The sequence below is a fragment of the Miniopterus schreibersii genome (genome assembly GCF_964146895.1).
Source record: "Miniopterus schreibersii genome assembly, chromosome: 1".
NCBI classification, from domain to species: Eukaryota; Metazoa; Chordata; class Mammalia; order Chiroptera; family Miniopteridae; genus Miniopterus; species Miniopterus schreibersii.
In genome coordinates, this window is record NC_138101.1 from 46,922,395 (window position 1) to 46,949,271 (window position 26,877).

Here is a 26,877-nt window from a genome sequence, read left to right on the forward strand (position 1 = left end):
CTCATAGCTTGGCCTCTCCTGGACACCTCCAAGCCCAGCACAAGGAGCAGCCAACTACGGTTTGCTGTGTAGCTCATGCTGGGTGGCCCTGGGCAAGGCACTGGCACAGGCTGACTTTGCACCTCCCGGGAGGCCCCAGAGACAGTGCACCTGGTGGTCAGACTCGACCACGCTGGGTTACAACCCTACCACATCCACGAGTGACACACTCAAGGGGCGCCCTTGGTGAACACCAAAGCCCCACTGAAGTAAATCCTGCTCCATAGGGGTGTCTCCAGCACAGCAGCTCTCTGGCTGTAGTTGCAGCTGGTCCTCACAGCTGATTGGCCTGGGGGTCAATTCCTCCCAGTGATGCCAACAGCAACCAAGGCTCAACTACAACAGGACAGTGCACAAAGCCCACACAGGGGAGCACCTAGAAGGCCCAGCTCAGGTGACTGGGGAGGCTGAGCCACTGGACCCTACAGGACACCTACTACACAAAGCCACTCTACAAATTCCAGGAGACATAGCAGCTCTATCTAATACATAGAAACAAACACCAGCAAGCAGACAAAATGCAGAGGCAAAGAAACATATCACAAAGGAAAGAATAGAAGAAATCTCTGGAAGAGGAACTAAATGAAATAGATCCAAGCAAGCTAACAGATACAGAGTTCACAATCTTGTTTATAAGGATGCTCAAGCATATTAGTAAGAATATGATGAAAACAATTGAAAAAATGGATGACATAATAAAGTACCAATTTGAAATGAAGGCTACATGAACTGAAATTAAAAATAAGTTACAGGGAATCAACAGTAGAGTAGAAGACGCTAAGAATTAAATCAGCAATTTAGAACATGAGGAAACAAAAAACACCCAACCAGAAGAGCAAAAGGAAAAATAATCCAGAAATATGAAGATAGTATAAGGAGCCTCTGGGACAGCTTCCCGTGGCCCAACATTCGTATTATTGGGGTGCCAGAAGGAGAGGAAAGACGGCAAGAAATTGAAAACCTGTTTGAAAAAATGACAGAAAAACTTCCCCTACCTGGGGAAAGAAATAGACTTACAAGTCCAGGAAGCACAGAGGGTCCCAAATAAGAGAAACTCAAAGAGGCCCACAGCAAGACACATCATAATTAAAATGCCAAAGGTTAAAGACAAAGAGAGAATCTTAAAAGCAGCAAGAGAAAAGCAATTAGTTACCTACAAGGGAGCACCCATACAACTGTCAGCTGATTTCTCAACAGAAACCTTGCAGGCCAGAAGGGAGTGGCAAGAAATATTCAAAGTGATGAAAAACAAGGAACTACAACCAAGATTGCTCTACCCAGCAAAGCTATCATTTAGAACTGAAGGTCAGATAAGGAGCTTCACAGATAAGAAAAAGCTAAAGGAGTTCATCACCACCAGATCAGCACGACAGGAAATGTTGAAGGGTTTTCTTTAAGAAGAAGCTAATGAACAAAAGAATCTGACAAACTAAATAGATCCAGGGACAATGACGCATGTAACAGACGATCATATTTCAGAGGAAGGAGGGAAGGGGGGGTGGAGGGTGGGAAGTGATTAACCAAAGAAGTTATATGCATGTATGCATAACCCATGGACACAGTCAATAACGGGGTGAAGGTCTGAGTAGGGGGTGGGAGTGAGGTGGAAGGGGTCAGTTGGGAAAAATGGGACACCTGTAATACTTTCAACAATAAAGATAAATTAAAATAATAATAATAATAATAATAAAGTGCTAACAAAGTACCTTAATAAAAAAATTATTAATCTTAAGCAATCTTTTCCACACAAAAAAAGAAAAAAAACTTCCTAGTTTATTTTACAGTGCCAGAATAGCCTGATAACGAACCCATATTACATGAAAAAAATTAAAGGCTAATATCCCTAATAAAGATAGGAGCAAAAGTAAAAAACAAATCATACGAACAAATAAGTATGTAAAATAAGTGTTCAAGATGAGTCTGGAACACAATTAATGTAATTAAACATATGGAAAGAATAAAGAAGAAAAACTATAGCAAATCTTATTGGAGAAAAAGTATTTGATAGAATTAAACACCTGTATATAATTTTAAAATTTTAAAAATTCCCTTAGCAACTTAGGACTAGATGGGAATTTCCTTAAATGTATAAAGCAGAAACAGAAAGTATCATATCACATGTGAAATATTTAAAGCTTTCCTTCAGATATCAGAAATAGAAGGGTACAATTTGACCCTGAATCAGAACTCTGAGCAAATTCAGTAAGGTGGGGAGAGAAAACAACCAAAGACACAAACAAAGGAAAAGGAGAAGTGAACCTTCCATTCTTTCTGAAAGATATGGTTGTGAAAATGAAAAATTCGAAAGAATGTACAGGTAAAGCTGTCAAAATTGATAAGCGATTTTAGCAATCTCAGTAAATACAAGGTCAATAAGCAAATTCAATTGTGTTTCTATATCTCGGCATCAAATAATTAAAAATGAAATTTTTAAAATGGCATTTTTAAAGTACTAAACACATCAATTATATAAGATGATATTAACAAAAATGTGTAAGATCTCTACACAGAAAAGTATAAAATATTAAAAAAAGTGAAAGAAAATCTAACTAGATGAAAGTATATGTCACAGTTGTGGATGAGAAGACTAAATTTTTTAATGATGTCAATCTATTAAAATCCATCAGGTTCAATGAAATTCCAATCAACATCTTTTTAAAAGTTTTTATAAAAATTGACAAGCTGAGTCTGAAATTCTTACAGTCATAAGAATAGTTATCACAATTTGAAAAACAGTAACAAAATTGGAAGACTTAACGTAGTAGATATCAAAAATTATTATTAATCAAAATAAGAGCATATACTCTCAAGGATGGACGAAAAGACCTTTGGAACTGAATAGAAAGTTCAGAAACCCACACAAACATACATATACATTGGGAAAAGCAAACATCAGTGAAAAATACATACTTTTAAAAGTTCTCACCCTTGTTAATTATCAAGGAAAAGCAAACCAAAACCACAATGAGATACCACAACATAGCCACCAAAATGGCTAGAATGAGAAAGACCAACAATGCCAAATGCCAGTAACAATGTAGAGTAACTTAATACTCATACATTGCCAGTGAAAGTATATATTTGTTTGACCATTTTGAAAAAGTATTTGGCAATTTTTATATATATATTTTAAATATATCTTTATTGATTTCAGAGAGAAGAAGGGAGAGGGAGAGAGAGAGATAGAAACATCAATGATGAGTGAGTCATTGATGGGCTGCAGCCCACAACCCGGGCATGTGCCCAGACCGGGAATCGAACCCTGATCGCCTGGATCCTAGGTCGATGCTCAACCGCTGAGCCACGCCCGGCTGGGCTGGCAATTTATATTAAATGTGAACTTAGATAAAGTGTACTACCCAGGAATTCCACCTTAGGTATATACACTAGGTATACTGAACATTAATGAACCACTGCTATGTGCAATAAAGTAAGTGAATCCCACTATAAAAACAAAGGAAGCCAAACTCTGTAGAGTACATACTTTCTAATTCCATTAAAATAAAGTTCAAAAATAGGCAAAAAAATAACCTATGAAAATACTGGTGCAGATGGTGGCTCCCCTTGAGGAAGATAACGGGTAGGAATTGGAAGGGAGCGGAAGGGGCTTCTGAGGTGCTGGCAATGTTCTATTTCCTGATCTGTTTGGTGGTTCCATGGGCATGTCCACTCTATGATTTGTGTACATCAATAAAAATTTCACTTAAAAAAATAAAATATGCGTATGGCTTTGGAGTCAGAAAATCGTAGGTTAAGAGCCCAGCTCTCCCACACTTCTTAGCTGTGTGACATTGGTCAAGTTACTTAACCTTTCTGAATCTCAGATTTCTCCTCTGTAAATAGAGCATATAAATATTATGCACATTAACTAAGGTAAGGTGCCAGTAAATGATGAATAAATGGTAGTGACGGGAATAGTTTTTTGTGGGCTGGGAAAAGTTCTGAAACTATGGGGAAACAAAGAGGCACTATCAATCCCCTCTGCTCAGTTCAAAGTTCCTCCAATAGGACTGGATCTCGAATGCATGCCCATTCCTGGCAGCATCGGTAATTCTTTTGTAATCCTTTTATACCTCCAATGTACGTAATCAACATTCTTTGAAGTAATAAATTCTTGTCCTCTAAATTGCTTCAGGAAGTTTAATTTGTCAAAGTCCACTGAAAGTTCATGTTATGCTGGTCCCTCAATCTTCCTCCTCAGGTCCAGTGCATCACAGGCCTGTGCTCTCGTTATTTGTTTTTGTTGGGTCATAGCAAATGGCATGCAGACTTCTTTGCATAAGGCTTAGTGCAAAGCAAGGGCCAACACCTCTTATCTATCAGGGAGTTCTTGTGAGCAGAGGCGAGGCAACTTAACCTGTTGCGTTGCCTTCACAGCTTTATTATATATACCCACCGAAATCATATTGCAAAGCGCATTTGTCAAAGGCAAAAGATCTGGAGTTGGACTGCTAGGGTCTGATTCCTAATTCTGCCATTACTAGCAGTGGAACCCTAGGCAAGCCACTTAATCTTGAGTTTTCTCAGCTGTAAAATGCCAATAACACAGTCTATGAGTCACTGAATTTCTATGAGAATTAGATTAGTTAACAACATAAAGCACTAAGAACAGCGCCTGGCATGTAAAATATGTTACATAAGGGACGGCTATTCCTGTTATAGGTCAGCAACTTACCAGCAACTTAAAAACCTTCCAGTTAGAACAGCTATAAAAACTCTACTTGACACCTGCCCTTATTTAGGGAGACTCCTTCAGTGTCGGGAAAACTCCTGACAGTCCATCCCCTTTGCCAGGCCAGCCCCCCTCAATGCCCAGGGCACCCCAGGCCCACAACTGTGCCAGGCCACTTTGTCTCCTTGGCATCCATTCCTCCTTCAAAACTCAGTTCAAGGTCATCTCTCTCTTCTTTGGATGTTTCCTTGATCCCATTAAACAAAGGATGCTCCCTCCTTCCTTTGTACACCTTAGAATATTCATCACACAAGACTGCAATAAATTTTAATTTCCCTAAAGAAACTGTGATCTTCATGAGTGTGACTATGCTTTCTTCTTCTCTTATTACCAAAAATCCAGAATTGCACCTGGCATGTAGTAGGAACTCAACAATATCCATGCTAAAGGCCGTGCAAATTCTTTCTCCTAGTTTAAAATCATGGGTACAGAGGCAAGAGTGGAGGTGGAAACATCAGTCACCTAGGAAACAAGGCACAGATAACAAGCAGGATAAGCATCTGTTTCCTTCTCCCAAAAATGTGTTGAGTGATAAACCAACAAGAAAAAACAACTAATGAATGCACAGGTTTATAATTTGAGAAACTAGCATGAGAAAGATAAGGTCATTCCCTGGGTAATCAGAAAATGAGCATGACATTCTCCTGTCAACTCTCTTACCCTTTAGCCCATTAATTAAGTACAGTTGTAATTTAATCATGTTTACGTTACTTCATGCTCACAACAAACATTTCTCTCCTCCTTTCACAAATGTATGCAGATGATCCTATTCCCACGAGCATCGAAGAACAGAGTTTAATAATGAAATGTTGAAAACAACCAAAACGTACCAGGAAGTCAATCTGACACACTCAATGACATGCATAATCTTCATTATTCTGCATGGTAATTAGGTAGAAATGGTAAATAGTTTCCTTAAATGTCTGTAAGGAGTATTGCTCTCAGATCATCAAACTGGATATTTCTGGATTCAACTGCAGGGAAGCCCATTCCTATAACAAAATGCTTTTTAATCACTGCTGCATATTAGACTGGTTAAGGGAGCTTTTATACATCCTGATGCCCAGGGTCCTGACCTCAAACCAATTTAATCAGACTCCCTGGGGGGCTGGGCCCAAAAATCAGTATTTTTTTTAATACTCATCAGATGACTATAGTGTGCACTGAAGGTTAGGAATTACAGCTATAACAAGAAAATGCAAGGGAGCTTGAAGCTGGCCTTTCCCTCTGTTCCCACAGCACTATTCATCAGGAAATCAACTACTATTAAGTAATTAGCAATAACTGATTAACAATAATCAATTAATGTTTGTTTGTCACAAGACTTAGCCATATCTTATTCTCCTTTCAAGAGAACTAATAAATACAGAAAAGAGAAAATGAGTACTGTCCTCTCCCTCCCCCCAGCGTCCTGCATGGAACCTGAAACATAGTTTAGCACCTGGGGGTATGCTGTCCAGTCAGCCTCGGCACTCTCACTTTTATTTTAATTGTGGTAAAATATACACACCACAAAGTATACAATTTTAATCATTTTTAAGTGCTCAGTTCAGTGGCATTAAATATATTCTTATTATTTTGCAACTATTGTCACCATCCATCTCCAGAACTTTTACATCTTCCCAAACTAAAAGTCTGTACCTATTAAATGGTAACTCCCTGCTTCTGCCTTCTCCCAGCCCCCAGAAACCTCCATTCTACTTCATATGCTTATATATTTGACTGCTCTAGTTACCTCGTATAAGTGGAAAAATACAATATTTGTCTTTTTGAGTCTGGCTTATTTCACTTAGCATAATGTCTTCAAGGTTCATTAATTTTGAAGCATGAAAAAGGAAGACACGTCCTTCCTTTTTAGGACTAAATAAGATCTTAGTGTATGTATATGCTGCATTTTGTTCATCCATTCATTCATTGATGGACTTTAGAGTTGTTTCACCTTTTGGTTATTGTGAATGATGGTGCTATAAACATGTATGTTCAAGACTCTGGACTTTTTGTGTATGGCTTTACATACCCAGCATAGCCAAGATTTTTAGCCAGGAATCTCACATTAGAGAACCAAAGGGCACTGTGTACAGAATTCTAAGATAGCCCCATGCTCTCTACCCCTCTGGTGCCATGCCCTTGCATCATCCCCTTCCCTTGAGTAGGGATGGAAACTGTGACTTGCTCCTCACCAACAGAATATGGAAATGGTGATGGGAGGCTCACTCCGTGTATGCAACATAAGGTTTCATCTTAGCCAACTGTAAAGAGATTCCTCTAGCTGGCCTTGTAGAAGTAAGTGCCATATTGTGAGAGGCCTGCAAGAGGGGCATACAGTAGAAACTAAACAGCATCTAGAAGCCAAGAGTAGCCCCCGCTGACAGGGGACCTTAGTCCTACAACCATAAGGAACTGAATACTGCCAAGCAATCATGTGAGCTTAGTGAAGAACCTTTTCAACTAGAAAACTCTAGAAAGGAACACAGTTAGTTGACACCTTGACTGCAGTCTTGTGAAACCTTAAGCAGGTGACCTAAATACCATGATTAGGCTCTGGACCCACAGATATGCTGAGATAACAAACATATATTGTTTTTAGCTTCTAAGTTTGTAGTAACTTGTTATGCAGCAATAGAAAACTAATACACCTAGGTTTTTCTGAATATCTATTTCTAACAAATTTCAAGTAGTATCTTGTTCTGCTCATTTTTACCTTCTTTTTTCTCACCTCACCTGGAGAGAAGGAACTGGAAGTTCTACAGATCTTTCTTTCCTTCATAATTCCCTGAGCTTGATCAATAAACCCCCCAAAAGACCATCAAAACTGATGCTTGGAACTTACCAATTAAAATTAATTTGGCATGAAAAATATTCCTAGAAGGATTAAAAGGAATTTGGGAGTTCCTGATCACTCACACTTTAGTATGAATTACATATAAGATATCCTCTGGTCATTCCCAGTTGTCGATCTCAAAGAAACTGCCAAACAAGACTGTGCTGAAAAATCTACAACAAATACTTCTAAGGGGGGGGGGGGGGGGGGAGGAGGGGGGATCAGCATGGAGGGAAGGAGACAAACTATTTTAAAAGGAGACTTTAAAGAAAGGAAACAGTTTTAGTCAAAGGATAAAAATGTCAAGAAATGTATCTTTTACATGGAATGTACTACCAGAGTCTAAAAACTGAAATTCTTTATTCCTGGCTTCAGATCCTTTCCCCTTCTTGAGAATTTTATTGCATGCTAAACCCTAGAAAAAGTCAGGTGACAGAAGCTGAGCTGCTCAGGCTTCCAGAAAGAAATGGGAGGCTCCCCTGGACACTGACTTCACCACTTACTAGGAGGCAAAGGTCTGTGACAATGCTTCCTTCTGATTGTACAAGCGAAGAAAAAAAGGCCACTGTCTTCTCAACTACACTGTTTCTACTGAACTCTTCCTGGAATCCAGCAGGGAGATGGGCAGTGTCCAGAACGGCATGAAATGCTTGTGAGCACGAAGACTGTTGACTACTCCCAACAATAGGCCTTCAAGTCCTGAGTGTTTTCCAGGGCTCAATTAAACATTTTCCTAACACTTAGCAACTGGCAGGCTGGAAGATTTGAGGGTAAAGTGAGGAGCAAAGGGTGACTATGAACCCAGCAGAAGGTAATTTGAGAAGCTGAGAAGGGGCTGGGGTGAGGGTGCAGAATGAGCAGACCCCAGGGCTCCTTGGCTCCTTGAGAGAATAAAGACAAGCCAGGGCAGGAAGTGAGAGGGACCGGGTGCCGCGGCTCAGAAGGTCTGAGGGGACCTATTTCACTTCAGATGTCACGGCAGCTGCCACTTAATTTCAGGCAGATTCTTCAGCTTCTCCTTGCTCTCTACCTCTCCCTTTTTTTGAAGTTTAACAACACTGCCCACCCTTCCCCCTCCCCAACTCCAAAGGGGGAGCCGGTCACATCGCTGGCAGCAACACCTGGAAGAGGGGTGCACACTGGGCTAGAGAACACACTTTGACGTTGGCCCACTCAGATGGAAACGTGGTTCAAGAAACTACCAGAGCACAACTGTGAGCAAGCTGCTGACTGTCTCTGAGCTTTCATTTCACCTTAGGAACAAGGGAAAAGCGACACCCTCCTCACAATGAGCCAGTCCCCAGCCTCCATGAGATGGTGTGCTGGAAACCACAGACAGCTGGCAGCGAGCCGAGGACCTGGTCGTCTCCCCCCACCCCGCAGGAGCTGGCTCGTTCTGCCTGGGTGTCTGCGTGCACACGACTGCTAGGAAACATGGCCTTCTGCTTTCAAACACGCTGACCACTGCCCCAGACACATCACCCAGCTGCATCTCCACAGCTTCTGGCAATCGGTTCACCACACAACTGAGCTTTTCTTCCTTCCCTTGTGTATCTTCATTTTTATTTATTTGTTTATTTATTTTGCTTTGCTGAAGACCCAAGTGAAAGCAATAGTATCCATAAGCATATGTACAAATTTTTTAACTGTCCCACTGATAATTGCCTGTATACATACTCTTAAAAATCTTTACTAACCTATCTATGTAAAGGCTAGACCTAGAACCTCTCAGGCACATCTAAGTCACCATTTGATGGAAGAAAAACAAAGTTTCTTTCCCTCCCATCCTCAGCAAAATGTTCCCTATTGCCAACTGACATCAGGGCAGCACTTCCTGGAAGTCTAATTTTCAGGGAGAAACAACAATAGCAGGGAGATGTTTGTAATCATACCAAAAAAAAACCACAACAACACAAAAAAAACCTAACATTAGAAAAGCATCTATTTCTAACTATATATTTAATTTTTTCCAAGGCTTTCCCAGCTAAAATGTGAAGAGCTCTCTCATTTTCATCTTGGAGAAGTGTTATAGGAGCTGTTAGAACAGAACTCTGCATAGCAGGCTTTGAAGTCTGGTTCCAATATTAAAAATATCAAAATATAAAAGTATCACCTTAGGCAAGTTATTTAATTCTGCATGGCTTAGCTTCTCACATATAAAGTGGGGTTGATAATAATATCTATCTTATAGGTTTGTTGTGAGGATGATATGATCCAATATCTGTGAAGCACTCAGAGTGGTGCCTGGCGCAGAATTAGTGATAGACAAATGTTGTTATTACTACTCTTATTACCCCATAGAAACCCTCCTGTTCTCTAAAGGGGCGCAATTTCTATAATGCGCATTCAAATGCTCAGCACTGCCTTAGAAAGGAAGCACAAATAATAACAAACACACTCTTCTACTTTCTCTTTACGTTTCTTATTTAAAAAGATGACTCTCTAGCATTTTCTGCTTTTACCTATTCTGCTCCTGGGGTGGGAGTGAGAAAGGACACTACTTGCCCTTCCTAAAACAGAGTCAACACCTGAAGTCAGATGGCAACTCTTCGTTTATCTTTCCTTTTCAAAAGAATAGTTTCAAATGCTAGTTCAAGCATTCTCAGTTCTAAGGGAAAGACAGACCAGCAGCTTGCCAGATGTCTCTGACTAATTTGCCTGTGTTCCACCAGACAGTACACATAAGCTCGTAATTTTGCTCTGCTGGTGGTGATATTTGCTAAATGATGTCTACATAAACAGAAAATGTCATTTCAGTAGAACGGCTGACCTCTGGATGCATGATTGTCTTGGTGCTCAAGGCAGAGTCAGACATGAACAGAAATGCCATCTGAGCTTTCTTTGCCACTGATAGTCAGTTCTCGGCCTTGAAAAGCATGTGCTCATTCGGGAAGCCGTTTGTGCCCCTCCATATACATCACAGTCTGTGCTATGAGATCGATCAAGCCCATTCTCTGTGTGCTTTTCACACAGGTCTGAGCTTTGAGGACCCAGCACTCAGTGAACATTGATGTAGTGGGTGAGCTCTGCTCAAAGGTGCTTGGAAGAAGCCAGGAAGCATCACCATTCTTCCTACAATCAACAGAGCACGTCCAAATAAAGCAGACTGGTGCCCAAACTGGCCTGGCTTGCGGTCTTAGATCTTTGTGTGAAGTCTAGGAAGCTTAGGATTGTAGAAGGAAAGAACTGGTTTCAAAGTCAAGAATCTTGGATGCTACTCTTAGCTCTCCAACCCTCCTGCACCTGTTTCCTGACTTCTCCAGTAAGTGGGGAAGCATAAAACAATCTCTATGGTTCTTCTAGCTCTAAAGTCTCCTGATGTTCAACACAATAAATTTCAATCAGAGATCAGATTGATAAGCTGTAGTGCTCTGACTCATCGTGATTTATGATACTTCGGAAGGCTGAGTGCCTGTAACAGAAACGGGCCACATGCCCACATAGTTGTACACTTCTGAAGATCTAACATGGTCAGCGGGCACAGAGCCAGAGCACTACAAATGCTCCCATACACCGCAGCTTTAACACAGCTAAGAGTGATTCCACATTGTGTCCCTTCAGTCTGACAGGCACACACTCGTTTTCTGTGGCTTTGTCTTAAACTGAACATGGGTCTTATTTTGTCTATAAAGGTTTCCCAAACTTCACTAGGTCATAGTCTCATCTCAGGGGATAGTGGTTATGGTCAAAAACATATAATGTAGAACTGCAGTATTTAATACATTAGCTATTAGACACATGTGGCTATTTAATTTTAAAATTAGTTAAAAATTCAATTCCTCAGTAGCCCTACCCACATTTCCAGTGTTCAACAGCCACATTTTGCCATTGGATCCCATACTGGACAACACAGATTACAGAACATTTCCAGCACTGCACAAAGTTCTACTGGGCAGCACTGACTTACTCTAGAACCTGATCTTAAAAAGTTGACCCTTGAATTTTCTAAGAGACAAATTTCAAGGGTTGCCCAAAGGCAGTAGAGCTATAAATTCCCCCATATAAAGAAAGCAGGGAGCCCGGCCGGGCGTGGCTCAGTGGTTGAGTGTCAACCTGGGATCCAGGCGATCGGGGTTCAATTCCTGATCAGGTCACATGCCCAGGTTGTGGGCTCGATCAATGACTCTCTCATCATTGATGTTTCTATCTCTCTCCCTCTCCTTTCCTCTCTCTGAAATCAATAAAGATATATTTAGGGAGGAAGGGAGGAAGGGAGGAAGGGAGGAAGGGGGGAAGGAGGGAAGGAGGGAAGGAGGGAAGGGTAACTATGTATATAGTTTGAGCTACCCCTTCAGTACCTATAAGTACACTGGATGGGTACAGGACAACAGAGCTGGCAGGAGCAGACTGCCCGATAGTTGATGAGGTTCACTTGCCATTTATAATGTATTTGAGCACAGAGGCCTCAGCAAATTCACAGACTGCTGTGGTGTGGGTTTTAGGGTTTCTGGTGAGTTCCTGAGTCTGAATCCTCAAATTGCAAATCTATCATTTCCCTAAATGTTATTCTCTGGTTTCTGTCAGTACTTCATATCTCCCTACTCTTGTTGATTGCAGGAGGGCTGAGTCTCCCCTCACTTCTTGCTCACTGTTAAGTATCCATCAGAGACATCCTTTTTGACAAAAAGACTGAAAAGCCTCTCAAGCTTTCAGATATTGGGTGGGGGAGGGACTTTATCCAAAATGTAGAGGACACATAGTAGGAATGAATTTAGTCATAAATTCAGCCAGGAAAGTTTATAAAAGTTCAACAAATAAATCATGTGGACCTAAAAATAAATGAAGGAACCATTTTGACAGATATCTTAAATTCTCTACTACCTAACAGAACTGCTGGACAAGCAGCCAAACCAATGGATACTGACATCATCCCTTTATCAGGGAATGATGCTCCCATCTTTTTAATGATCTAACTTCTAGAAAATTGTTTCTTACAAAATTTTTCATAGACTGTATAAAAGATATATAAAAATATCCAAAGTTTACCTATGGCTTTTCTCTAAAACTGAAACTGTTTGAAAATGGAAAATGAATTGCAATATTGAGCACTTTTAAACAACTGGAAAATTTGAAATATCTGAATTGATGATGTCACCTGTGTTTAGCAAGTTATTCCACAGGTAAGGAGAGAGATATTTTATAAGAAAAATGAGGCACAAACTTCACACCTGAGGCACAAACCAGTCAACGAAAAAAGAGTGGTTCCCATATGAATTTCCAATTTAGAACCGCAAGGCTCTATAAAAGCATACAGGGACTATTAGGGCATGAATGATCTAGTTTGGTATCCTTAGGACTGAATCATTAAGGAATCAATGAGCCTGTTTCTTCATCATGACCTCAGCACAGACTTGTACCCATCTGGCTTGCTTTTATAATGAGAGGAATCATTGCTAACCCTTATTCAAGAGTTATAATGTCTTTTCTCTCCTGTGTCCCACTCCCTACAGAAACTTAACTGTGTATAACTACTGATTTTCTTGGCCTGGTTATAACAAAGAATTACAAATAAATATGTTTATCTTGGATAGGTCAGTTATCTAACCAGGAGAATGGTGTTTTGCTTCAAGAAGGACATAAGTCTTTGGAACAAAATAATTGAACACAATCTTCATTCAAGAGGAGAAATCTGGTAGAATATGTAGGGAGAAGGTGAAAGAAGATGAATTGCTATTAAATTCTCTCACACTGTCCTAGATATACAAGCTCATTGCTATTTGAAAGATTTTTTTTGTGGGTAAACAATATATTGTGCTTATGTATACATATATAGTAATATAATGTGGAATATTTAGTATTGCTATATGTGCATATATCTCTGATATATCATAAGAGAACACTAGATGATGCTCAATCTTATGCTTGAAAAACAAGCATAAGTTTATAACACTTACAATTTTTTAATCTGTGTACCATTTGAATGATACCATTAAAAATAAGTAGTTATTAAAAGGACTAAATAAGACCTTTCTAAACCAACTAATAATAAAAAATCTTGGCTTAGAAACACTCTTCTGAACTATCAGATTTCTTTCAGCCACAGAATAATATAATTAATAATCCAGCATGACTTGTTTCCCTAACAAATATTTATTGATCATTCACTATGTGTCAAGTACTGTCAACAAATTGATGAATTAAACCTGCCTTTATATCTGTTGTCAAAATTAATCATTTATTTGTTTAAGTCAGATGTTTTATCTTGATTTATATTACTTGTATGAGTGAATAAATTAAAATTTTTTTAATTTCATAAATCTTGAATTTTTGCAAGAGAGATCCAGGCTCAGCCAAGACATTATCAAATCAAAAGATCTAATTTCAACTAATTTATACTTTCTCATTTAAAAATAATGTGAAAAGAAGACCCTAACTCATGATGTTTCTAGTCAGTCTTTCCTAGTTAGGATATTCAAACGTGAGCCAGAAAAGAAACGTACACACACACACAACACACACAACACACACATATAAGAATGCTGTGGTAGATATTTACATGCTTTTATAAAAATCCTTATTTTAAAAATTAATTCTAGCTTTTAATTGCTCCCTCTGTCTGAAATATTGTTTCGCCCTCATTTATGCTCCATTTTCTCCTTTGGGTCTCAGTTAAAGGTCACTTTCTCAGCCAGGCCCCCCTGATAATCCCAATTGTGTTGCCTCTTTGCCCCTCTTTCTTCCTAATTCCAGACACTACACACTATACCTATCATATCATTTATCCTAATTAATAGTTATACAATGTTTATTTGTTTTCATGTACACTGTCTATCTCTCCCTGAGAAAGGCTCTGTGTCTATTTATTCACAGATATGTACTTAGCATCTAACAGTGGCTGGAAGAAAGTAGTATGGTGCTCAATCTGAACTATGGGGTGAATGAATGAATTCATCTCCTTCTGAGACTCTAGCTTATTCCTTTTTCATAACATTTGCAGATGAATTGCTAGTTAGTGGCTTTGCTATACATATTCATAATTCATTGTAATATGTGTATACTTTTATTTTTTATTTTTAAAATATATCTTTATTAATTTCAGAGAGAGTAAGAGAGAAGGAGAGAGAGTCCTCATTGACTGGCTTCCTCCTGCACGCCCCCTACTGGGGATCGAGACCCGAACCTAGGCATGTTCCCTGACCCGGAATCAAACTGTGACCTCCTGGATCCTAGGTCAATGCTCAACCGCTACGCCACACCCGACAGGGCATATGTGTATATATTTAAGTCCACTCTTATAGAAAGAGAGAAGGGTAGACATCCTAAAACTACTTCTTCAACTCCCCTAGGGTTTTTGAGGTAATGGAAATGACTTTCATAATCTCAGTCCCTTAGTTATACATATCACAAATCAATGTCCAGGTAAAGCACAGTTCCTGCTTTAAAGAAAAGTTCTCCTTACAGGGGGACCCTCTTGCAAGACAAAACCATTTTAGAAGTTCTTTTATCCCCAAATCTGAAAGGGGTAATATGCTCTTTACCACTGAGGCTTTAGAAATATCTCTCTAGTGTTTCATAATATTAAGGCCAGCTGAGTCACAGGAGCGTGGGAACTTCTTACCTGGACTCCTTTCTGACTCTTGCTTTCTCAAAGGAAAATTCAGGGGGTTTGTTGAGGTCGTAGGTTCGGGTTGTTGGCTCAGCAGACACCCCAGCCTTTGCTCCCCTCCTGCTGTGGAGAGAGACAAGTCCCGAGGTCTTCCGGTGGACCTCCAGGGGCACCCCATCCGGAGAGGCCTGGAGCAGGCTGCCGCCCTGGATGTGTACCACATCCTGCAGCTTGTTCAGCTGGATACACTTGTTCTGCAGCTCCTCTGTGAGCTCGGCAATGGCCACCGTCTGCTTCGACAGCTGCTCCCGCAGTTCCTTCAAGTGGTACTCCCGCTCCTGGATCTCAGCATCCTTCCTCCTCAGCTCTCTCTCCAGCTCTGTCACCTTGCTGCGAAGGGCATTGTAGGTGAGGTTCCCGGACTGGCCGTCTGGATGCTTGGGATGTTTGGGTTTCACTGAACCATTTCCCATTTTGCTCAGGGACCTGAGAGAGGGCAGAGAACTGGGAATTATCCAGTGGAGTTTCACATCCCAAGAGCCCCCACCACTCCTCTCATTCCAATCTGTTTCATAAGTAGAAACACAGATGTCATCATTGTCTGATAACCACTCAATTCCCCCATGCTTCCAGCAGGAAAGCTGTTGATCCATTTCTTTTATCCCTGCACGAGGAGGAGCTGGCATTTGGTTCCATTGTACCCTGTCTCTTTGCCTGCACAAGTATCACACCTGAGCCTTTTGCACAAATGGCTTGTGTTACCTGCTGTTCTCTTTGGTCATTCTCTCCGGACAGCTGTCAAAAGCTGCGATTTGGATGTCAGCATGGCAAGATAAAACGCTAACAAATGAGAAGCTACAGCAGCTGAGACTTGGAAAAGTGACAAGTCTCACAGCTCCCTGTGCGGCTACACTAAGGAACCCTCCCCGCATTTAGAAGTCAACACATCTGCATTCGGGGAGGAGGGGCAGGGCTGGTGTGGCTTTATTAGCGCTTTTCTCCTGCCCTGGGTACCTATTAAGTTTTGCATTTCTGATAATGCTCCCTCTTAGAAAGAAAAAACAACAACACACACACACACAAAAACAAACAAAACAAAACTTCCAGATTGCAGTTACTAGAAGGTAAAACAGAGGTATGGAGGTTCTTCTACATCCTTTATGCCTTTAGAGCCAAGGTTGTCCAAAAATGACCACCTATAGTATAAGGCTCCAATTTTTCTTTTTTGCTGTTAAGAATATCTTCACCCTAGCCAGTTTTGTTCAGTGGTTAGAGCATTGGCCCGTGGACTGAATGGTCCTGGGTTCGATTCCAGCCAAGGGCAAGTATCTCAGTTGCAGGTGCTCACTCTCTCTCTCTCTCTCTCTCCCCCCTTCCACTTTCTCTGAAAAGCAATGGAAAAAATATCCTCAGGTGAGGATTAAAAAATAATATTAAAAAAATAAAATAAAATAAGAATATCCTCAATGTAGGCCCCACAGTGGTCCTGCGTCCAATGAGTCTTGTGATGTGAAAAGCAGATCAGAATTACAAGGAATGCTTTTAGTTGGTTCTGAAATATTTTGTGGTTCAACAGATATGCATTTATTTTAATATTCATTAGAAATATAGATAACAGGCACCACAAAGTTGTGATTTCATTGACATTATTGCTTAAATAGAGGCTAACTTCAGTAATTAGGATTACTGAGTCAATTCAGTGAAAACAGAAAATAAATTATCTGCAGATAACAAGCACATGTGAGCAAAATCAAAAAGAACTTGAAAGGGTGAGGTTGGGAAAATACTGCTTTGATTAATTAAGGTAAGTTTAAGTCTTTTGGGGCTACTTATTTAAACTTCATACTTTTGCATGTGCAGTTTTTGACAGCCATAACCCAAGAGGCATTATAGCATTTATAAACTAAGTTTAATTACCTCTCGTTACCTAATCAGAAGAGGTAGATGAAACTCTGAAGTTATATAACCCACACATTCTTGCCCCCCTCTTCCTCCAAATTTCAAATTCTTAGGCTAATTTCACTAGATCTACCAGAATAATTGTGACCTCTACAACAATAAAGACAGAGACATAATCATGTAAAATAGCCTCTAAGTTTCAAACAGAAGCAGCTAAATAGCCAAGGCAAGTTGCCTAAGGTGGATGGTGCAAACAGAAAATAAATGTACTTATAAAAATAGTCTTGCAATACTCAGATACTCTTCATAGAAGTCAGGTTCCAAGCAGCCATAAATAAACATTAGTCTCCAGGGAATTGCCTTTATATGTTGCAGAGACATGGCAGGTTTAACCTTTAAGTATCTGTTGACTTGGCAGCATTTACTGTTCTTAGATATTAAGGATATATAAAAAGGTTGAGGAGACTAGAATTCTAAAAGGAGGCTAGAATTCAAAGAAGTAGCCATGGACACCGTTGTAACTCAAATAACATATTCAGAAGGCGTCAGATTTGGACCTAAGAATAACCTTGAATGAGATTCTGAATGACAGGCATGAGATACCCCCAAAGGTATCTGAAATTAATGTGTGCACAAGTTTTTAATATGCAGCTATGAGCCATCTTCTAGACACACATTTTTGGTTCATGGACAAGCATTCCTAAACCAAGGCAGGATGGAAGGAAGGGAGTTGGGAGAAAAGGGATTACTTTATTTTTTAAAAAAGTGAATAGAAAAACTCTTAAATCTAATATTAAACTAACAACTCATTTTTTATTCATCGAACAATTGCTAACTAAGAGCTGTCATGTTCTATATCAGGGGCATAGCTCCATGAATTTGCCGTCAAATTTGACACAGAAAACAATTCTAGAATTCTAAATACAAAAAGGCCTACAATCATTTTTGCTCTATGTATGGCATTTAAAACATTCTGTACCAATCCAGTAATTTTACAAACCTGAAACACAATTAAGTAGATGTTAAATTCTCCCAAAACACCAACTATTATCTGGTTTTAATAAAGTCAGTTTGAAAGCTATATAAATCTTTCAAGTTATCTCCAATTCCAAGGAGGGGTAAAATGAGAGCAACTCATCTTTCAAGTCACTAATCTAAGATATGGAAGTTACCAAATGGCTCAGTACTATGTCAGATTTCTTAGTGAGTTCACCCATTCAATTTTGTCCCTCAAGCCAAGGCTTCGAGTGTCTGGCTTCATAAAACCTAATTGGATTCACTGTTTCCTATATCAGTCACTAAGACAGATAAGCTATTTCTCAAATATGTATTGCTAGCCACAAGGAGAAATGAACCACAGGATGCTGCTCCATCAATCTAGCAACTATAGGTTATTAGAATCATTCTTATAATCAGAAGGCAGCACATAAAGTAATAAGAAATGAGCTTGGCGATACAGATCAGGATTTAACAAGAGCAATAAAGGGTAGCTATCCAGGGTAGAAAAACAATCTGCCTTCCCCAGCTGTGTAACCTTCTATGAGTTACTTAGATAGAATCATCTGTTTTCTAATCTAGAAAATGGATATAAGTACATCCATCTCATAATGGGTTACTCCTATGAAGAGCATGTTAGTAAGGCATCAGGAGCAATGTCTGACACGTGGGGAAATGCCCACAGGGCGTCACTGTTGCGGGGGACAGTAGTCTAGTAAACTACAGGTCTTCCAGACCAGAGGTCTTTAAGATGCAATTTATTTCCATGGGGGTGGGGGGGTAGATCTTATACTCTGCCTGAATTATAACTTTCATTAAGAAAAGAAGTCTTCCCGGCCAGCATGGCTCAGCAGTTGAGCATCAACCTAGGATCCAGGAGACAGAGGTTCGATTCCGGGTCAGGGCACATGCCTGGGGTTTGGGGCTCGATCCCCGGTAGGGGGCATGTAGGAGGCAGCCGATCAATGGCTCTCATCATTGATGTTTCTATCTCTCTCTCTCCCTCTCCTTTCCTCTCTCTGAAATCAATAAAGATATATTTAAAAAAAAAAAAAAGTCATTGCGATGGGCTCTATATTTTCATTCCAAATAAAATTCTCTTTCTAAAAAAAAGGAAAGAGAGATAGAGAGAGAGAAGAAAATAAGTCATTCTGGAACAAACAGCCTGGGAAACCTTCTCATTAAGGGAAGGCTGCCGAAAGATGGAGGCGGGAAAGCTTCCTGCCCACCCAGCCCCGGCCCCAGGACCGCAGGGCCTCCTCCTTTGTAACGCCCTCCTGTGGCCTCTATCTTTTCACACGCGTCGCTGCAAACTCCTTATTCCGAAAGGACCCACCTAATTATCTTTGAAGGCAACAACAACAAAGAAGATATGGTTTGCTGTGAAAGCAGTATTCTGCAGCCCGGGACAGGGCCGAGGAACATAATGAGAGGTGGCGTTTAGCAAGAGGAGAGGAAAACCGCACGAAATTATCAATGATTATTACGTTCATTTAATCACTCTTTAGGAAATGTCATATATAAGAGGCAACTAGAAAAGACACAGGAAGAGCAGAACTCACTGTGAGGCTTCTGCAGGCAGATTAACACCTGGCAGCCCATGTGGGAGGAATTAGGCTTTGTTGTCTGTTTTTCCTCCAGCCCTAAAGTAGTTGGAAACAAAAATCTTGGCTCTGATCTGGAAAATATCTATTTCTCTCTCTACCCATCTGGAGTCTGATATAAAAATACACAAGTACACTTTGATACATATCTGTATATCTGTAAATATGGGATATGATATGCTATAGGGCTGGCTAAGGTTATAGAGCCAGAGTCCCAGTCCAAACATTTGCACTTAGTATTTATATGTCCTTGGACATGATTTTGAGGTCGAGTGTCAATAATAGAAGAGAGAGACAGACACATTGATAGATCAATAGGCAGGCAGGTAAAATGTTGTTGCATATTATTTAAAGCTGCCAGAGAGTTCAATGAGATTAACCATAATAAGAATTTAGCACAGTGCCTGACATACAGTGTTTAATAAATATTAAATATTACTACTATTATTACTGTAACATCATTTACCCAACAAAATAACTCATCTTAGTAGAAAAATATATTGCTCAAAAAATATGTACTAAACCAACACAATGTCATAAAAGAACAAAGTCAGAGTGCTGGTACTACCAGACTTCAAGGCTTACAATAAAGCTGCAATAACCAAGACAGTGTGGTATTGGTGAAAGAACAGACAGATAGGTCAATGATACAGAATAGAGAGCCCAGAAATAGACCCATCCAAGTACAGTCCACTGACCTTTGACAAAGGAATAAAGGCAATTCAATGGAGAAAGGATAGTTCTTTTAACAAATTGTATTAGAACAACTAGACATCCTGTATGCTAAAAAAATAAAATAAAAAATTAATCTAGACACAAACCTTATATCTGTCACAAAAATTAGCTCAAAATGGATCAAAAACCTACATATAAAACACAAAACTATAAAATATAAAAGAAAATCTAAGTGATCTTGGGTTTAATGATGGTGATCTTGGGTTTAATGATGTTTTTGGATAAAACACCGAAAGTACAATCCATGAAAAAAATTGAGAGGTTGGACTTAATTAAAATTGAAAAAGTTTACTCTGCAAAAGACACTATTAAGAGAATGAAACAACAGCCATCGACTGAAGAAAATATTTGCACAACATATATCAAATAAAGGACTGGTATCCAAAATATACAAAGAACTCTTAACATTCAACATGGTGAATACATGTCTTTATACATTTGTCCAAACCCATAGGAAACAATCCAGCTGAAAATGGTCAAAATATAAACAGACACTTCACCACAGAAGATACATACATGGCAAATAAGGATATGAAAAGATGCTCAACGTTATATGTAATCACATAATCTCAAATTAAAACAACAGTGAGCTGCCACTACTCGCCTATTAGAGTGGCCAAAACACTGACAGCAGCTACGCTGGAGAGGATGTGGAGCAGCAGCAATTCTCAGTCACTGCTCGTGAGAATGCGAAGTGACACAGTCACTTGGGAAGACAGTTTGGCAGTTTCTTACTACGCTAAATAATCATGCAATCCTGCAATCATGTTCCCTGGTATGTATCCAACTGATAGGAAAACATATATCCACACCAAAACCTACACATGGCTGTTTATAGCAGCTTTATTCACAATTGCCAAAACTTGGAAGCAACTGAGATGTCCTTCAAATGGATGGATGGGTAAACAAGCTGGTATATCCAGATAATTAAATAAATATTATTCAGCGATGCAAAGTAATAACTATTAAGCCATAAAAAGACATGGATGCCCCGCTGGGTGTGGCTCAGTGGTTGAGCGTTGACCTAGGATCCAGGAGATCGGGGTTCGATTCCCGGTCAGGGCACATGCCTGGGTTGTGGGCTCGATCAATGACTCTCATCATTGATGTTTCTGTCTCTCTCTCTCTCCCTCTCCTTTCCTCTCTCTGAAATCAATAAAGACATATTAAAAAAAAAAAAGAAAAAAAAAGACATGGACGAACTTTAAATGCATATTACTAAGTGAAAGAAGTCAACCTGAGAAACCTACTCACTGTATGATTTCAACTATATGACATTCTGGATATGACAAAACTTGGGGACAGTAAAAAGATCAGTGGTTGCCAGGGACTTGGGGAGAGGGAGAAAGGAATGAATAGGTGGAGCACAGGGCAATTTTAGGGCAGTGAAACTATTCTGTGTGATATTGTAATGGTGGATACATGTCTTCATACATTTGTCCAAGCCCATAGAATGTACAACACAAACAATGAACCCTATCGTAAAAGATGTACTTTAGTTAATAGTAATGTATCAATATTGGTTCTTCAGTTGTAACAAATGTACCACACTAATGCAAGCTGCTAAGAACAGGGGAAAGGGAAGCGTGAGGGGAATATATGGAAACTCTCTGTACTTTTCATCTAATTTTTTTGTAAACCTAAAACTGCTCTAAAGACCAAAGCCTATTATTAAAAAAGAAAGAAGAAAGGAAGGGAGGAAGGGAGGCAGGGAGGGAGGCAGGGAGGGAGGGAGGAAGGGGGGGGAGGGAGATGTACTAAGGAGTGAATGCAAGATGGGTAGAGAGTGATGAGAAATGAAGCTGAAAAAGTAAGATACTGGAGCAAGATACTGAAAAACGTCATCATATGCCATGCTATGGTATCTGGATTTTAGTGTAAGTCAAGTTTCTTTCAAGTGATATGGTAGTATTTGGCCTTTAGAAAAATAACTTTCTTGGCAATAAATACAGAATGGAGTGAAAAGAGTTTGAAGGAAGAAAATCAAAGGAAAAGGCTACCGCACCAATCCAAGTAGGAGGCTATGGGGCCCGGATTACAGCCAGACAGAGCTCCAACCTTGTTCTAATGTCTTGAACTCCCTGAACTCAAGAAAAAATGAATAATCTCCATGGTAGCGAGAGAGAAGAACATCGTCATAGGAAATTTGGAAAAAAGCTATGGCTATAGATAACTCTGCAATTTCCTTCCCTTCAATAAGTCATGAAAAGTAGAATAGATTCTTTTTCATGATATGGGCAGTGTAGCCTGGGACCAGAGGAGTGATTATACAGGCTTTTATAGACAGTCTCCTAAGAACATATGAAGCATACATTTCGTGTTATCCTTCACTTTGTTTCACTAAAGTTCTTTTAGAAAATAACTAACCGTCATGGGATATATAAATCCCTGCCTCTCCTCCCTGAAGCAAACCACACAGCATTTTCCTTGTGTGAAAGAGTGCAATTCCATATCACTGCCACAATTAAAATATCTGTCCATCTGATCTTGTGACCACTGACATGGGACTCAGGTTTGAATCTACTACTTGTTTTCTCTGTCCACAGCATCGTAATTTGGAGAGTAATTTTCTCTTGTCAGGCAGTCATACAAGATTCTCATGGTACCAGTTCCAGCTACTCTAGAGGTTGGCTGTCTCTTTGAAGTGCAGAATGTTCACTGTAAATTTTATAATTGCCACATATCCTATATTTTCACTGCCAAATTTGGTGGCATTCTATTCAACTACTTTTGGGTGGTATGGTATAAAATAAACAGGCAAACACAGAGGAATGGAATTTTAGAGAGGTAGGTCAGGAGATTGCAGCTTATAGAATTTGAGTGGTGATAAGAAGAAACAATAAAGATTTGGAAGTTTCCGTCGTGGCAGCTGGGTGAGAGGTGATGTCATTAACCAACATGAGGAGCAGATATTGAGAGAAAAGATAGTGAGTTTAATTTTGGACATGCTCAGTTGAGGGACCTGTGGAAATGTTAAGGTCGAGGAGTTCAGTAGGCAATAAGAAATTAAGGACTAGAACATGAGAAAAAGGGAACCAAAAATACTCGGCAACCATTGGTACAGAAGTGGAGCCTGAAGAAGTAGATGAAAGTGCTAGGAGACTGGCACTGAGGAGAGGAAAGGTGCTAGGTCTACATGAAGTTCGAAAGAAAAATGAGAGATACAGTGGGAAGAAGCTATTGCTTTGGTGAAAGTGAGAGATGATTTGGAGGGATTAACAGTAAAAGTTGAGAATGGTGGGAGGAATACTGCAGGGGCAGAATCTCTAAGTGTGGTCATTAAATGGGGAGTCAAAAATGATTCCAATGGTTTGATCGAGGAAGGCTTGGAGGAAGGTAGTGCTATGGACACATTCATTCATTAAAAATGAAGAGAGTACAATGCATGGGCCACGTACGGTGACATCGGCCAAAGTCCAGGGAATGAGCATGCTTTATGAGACAGTAATGAGTCTTCATATGTGGAGTCTGAGGTGTCTATGAGTCACCAAGGTGAAAATGTCTAGCAGAAGGTAACACAGAAGAAAGGTCAAGGTAAGGGGCCTCGTCACAGAGGTAGGAACTGAAGTCCCATTCATACATGAGATCTCTAAGGGAGAGAAGAAAGGAACGCTGTTATTGTTATGTGTGTATACTTAGATAACACCAGTGCCTACTATCTAATCTATAGGTAAACCGGACAAGGAGGGGAAGCCAGTAACAAAGATGAAGGAAGTGTAGCTGTACGATTAAGACATCTCGGAAGAAGTATCCTGGAGGCAAGGAAGATAAGATTTTCAGGAGGTGAGCACGCTGCAGTGCGCACCCCACAGACACATCAAACCAAATGAGATACGAGGGGGAACGCACTGAACTTAGCCTTTCGTGAGAGGATGGAACCCGGATTACAATGGACCATGGGAAGAGCCGGTGCTCAGAGGAGGGACCTCAAGATGGTAGCATGAAATGGATTTTCCTAACAGTGGAAACTTGACTTATTTATAAGGCCGGAATAAGGAACCAGGGAAGACAGAATGTGAAAACATAGGGGGAAAGAGAATCATTAATAGGAAAATAGCTGAGAATAGCACTTTTCAACCTTTTTCATCTCATGGCACACATAAATTACTAAAATTTTGCAAAACACCCCAAAATATATTTTTTACCAATCTGAAGAAAAAAAAAGGCATCATTGTGATTCACTCACATGGGACAGCTATTAGCTATTGTTACATTAGTTGTTGTCATTTTTTTATTTGACACTCTAAGGGAAAAGAGGTAAGTGCCCCTGACTAAACAGCCAGTATCGCATGTTTTAAATGTGCTCGCAGCACACTGGTTGAAAATCACTGGCCTACAGGAAGCAATATGGGATCCAAAGACCTGGGCAACAATCAGGCATCAAATGCCTTCACTATGAGGTGAATTAGCCTCACTTGCAAGGATTTCAGAATACTGGCGTGGAGCATTTCACATAAAAGAGAAAGATCTCTCTGCACTGTCTTTTTACGTCCTTTATTATTAGGTGCACAATGTTCCAACGGAGAAGATGGCCTCCAATTCTCCAAAGAGAATTCTCCAGGATATTAGCTCCTCCTGTGTAAAATTAAACAGCAGTACTGGCAACAGTTACTGTATGTAAGTGGGATGGTCACCTGCAAAGAAGAAACTTGCAAAAAAAAGATAATTTCTAAGGAACTGAGGAGGGCCAGCTGTATATTGCTTTCCTCCTTTACAAAAAAAAAAAAAAAAAGTCTCTGGAAATTTGGGGGACACGATGAAAATAAGGAAACCAAGACATTTGTCAGGCCTTTCATTCTGTTAATTCTGCCCCCATTGTTTCTTTCTGTTCTCAAATGCACCCTAGTTTTTCTCAAACTCGAACCCACTGCTTTTTCTCTCATTCCCAAAGTGGCTGGTTTATTGTTTTTATGTGTTTGCTCTTTTTTCTTCCTTCATCACCTGGAAATACAGAGCAAGAAACGTGAAAGCGCCCCGCGGTGCTGGGAGTGCCACAGGACACCCACACAAGTTTACAAGGACTCCTGAAGTCCTTGCCCGAGCGCGGTCTCCCAGCGGCTACCCGGAGCCGGAGCGCACGCCCTGACGGCGGCGCCGAGCCCCAGCTCGGAGCAAGTCTCCAGCGCTGCCCCCGGCTGAGGGCGCGGAGAAACCCGAGGACTCCCCGCTGGCGCGGAGCTCTCCCCTCCCTCCCCTAGGCGAGCTGCTTAAAATCAAGTAGCCTCCCCTGCCTCCCGGAGCTCGCGAAACGCGGCCACACCAAGCGAACGCAACGCGTGCCCACGTCCACGCGCCAACAGCACAGGAACGAGCCCCGCTGGGTGTGGAACGGAGGCGCACGGCCGGCAAGGCGCGCACGGCATGCACACGCGCGTGTCCCACCCCGGCCCTCCCGACGCGCCCCGGCGCCCGCGCCCCCAGCCCGCGAACCTCACCAGGGAGCCGGGTAACTTTCCAGGTGCGCAGCTTGTCACCCCGGCGCGGCCGGCCCTGCGTCTCCGCGTCCTCTCCCAGGCCGCCCTCCCCAGCAGCTGCCAGCGCCCGGTCCGGTCCAATCCGATCCGATCCGAGGGCAGGTCAGCTCAGCCCGCCCGGGCCGTGCGCAGGGCGCGCCGCTAGGTCTCCTCCGGAGCTGCGGAAGCGCGGGCGGGAGCCGGCGAGCTCGGTGCGGGCGGCAGCTGTGGCGGCGTCGGTGCCGCCGCCTGGCTCCTCCGCGGGGGCCGCTGCACAGGAGACGCGCGCGAGGAGGGAGGGGAGAGACGGAGGGAGGAGAGGAGGAAAGGGAGGGGGGCAGGGGTCAGCCGGGGCTTTGGAGTGGAAGAGCAGGCAGCCAGCCTCCCTAAAAGCGGGGTCGCCCGCGCGCGCGCGCACCGCGGCTGGAACCGTCCCTCCCAAGACCGGCGGCGGCGGCTGCAGGCTGCACTTTATACCCTCTGCCTTCCCGAGTGCGGCAACTTCAGCGCCGAGATAACGTCGCGGCCGTAAGCATTTTCCCCGCGTTGTTGTTCTTTCTATTTCAAGTGTGCGGGACGAGGGGAGAGGAAAGTTCACGGGGTGTTCCCCTTTTCCGTCGCCTCCCTTCCCCTCACCCCTCCGGCGTGTTTCCCGGCGGGCTCTCCGCCGCCGCGCCGCGCCTCCCGGGGCGCAAACGGGCGCGTCCCGGCCGTGCCTTCGCCCGTCCCACCGGCGCCTTCTGGAAGCTGGTGTGACCCGGGGCAGCTGCGCCGCGCGCTCCTCCCGGGCTCGGAAGCCGTGGCTTGGTCCATCCAGTCGCCGATGCACGTGATGCTGGGCCAGTGGTTTCCACCCGCTTTCAAGGGACAGAAATCATACCTCCCTTCGGAATCGGAATCGGAACCGGAGCGTCTTTTGGCAGGGAGCTTGCTTTTTTTTTTTTTTTTTGCTTTTTTTTGGATCACCCAAGCTCTCCCCGTCGCCTTTTGATTACATGTTTTTCCCTGAGGCTCGCACTATGGTTTTCTAAATATACGTACTCCTCACCGCA

General features: G+C 41.5%; 1 protein-coding gene across 1 annotated transcript in view; it reads right to left on the reverse strand.

Moving 5' to 3' along the window:
• Positions 1 to 26,472, reverse strand: part of PRKG2 (protein kinase cGMP-dependent 2) — an 86,624-nt gene extending 60,152 nt beyond the window's left edge. The window contains exons 1-2 of the mRNA XM_081140586.1: positions 25,808 to 26,472; positions 15,151 to 15,624 (exon numbers count right to left, since the gene is read on the reverse strand). Of these exons, the coding sequence (XP_080996712.1) occupies positions 15,151 to 15,611 (461 nt within the window). The 5' untranslated portion in view covers positions 15,612 to 15,624; positions 25,808 to 26,472. The remainder of the gene's footprint in view (positions 1 to 15,150; positions 15,625 to 25,807) is intronic.
• Positions 26,473 to 26,877: the final 405 nt, after the last annotated feature.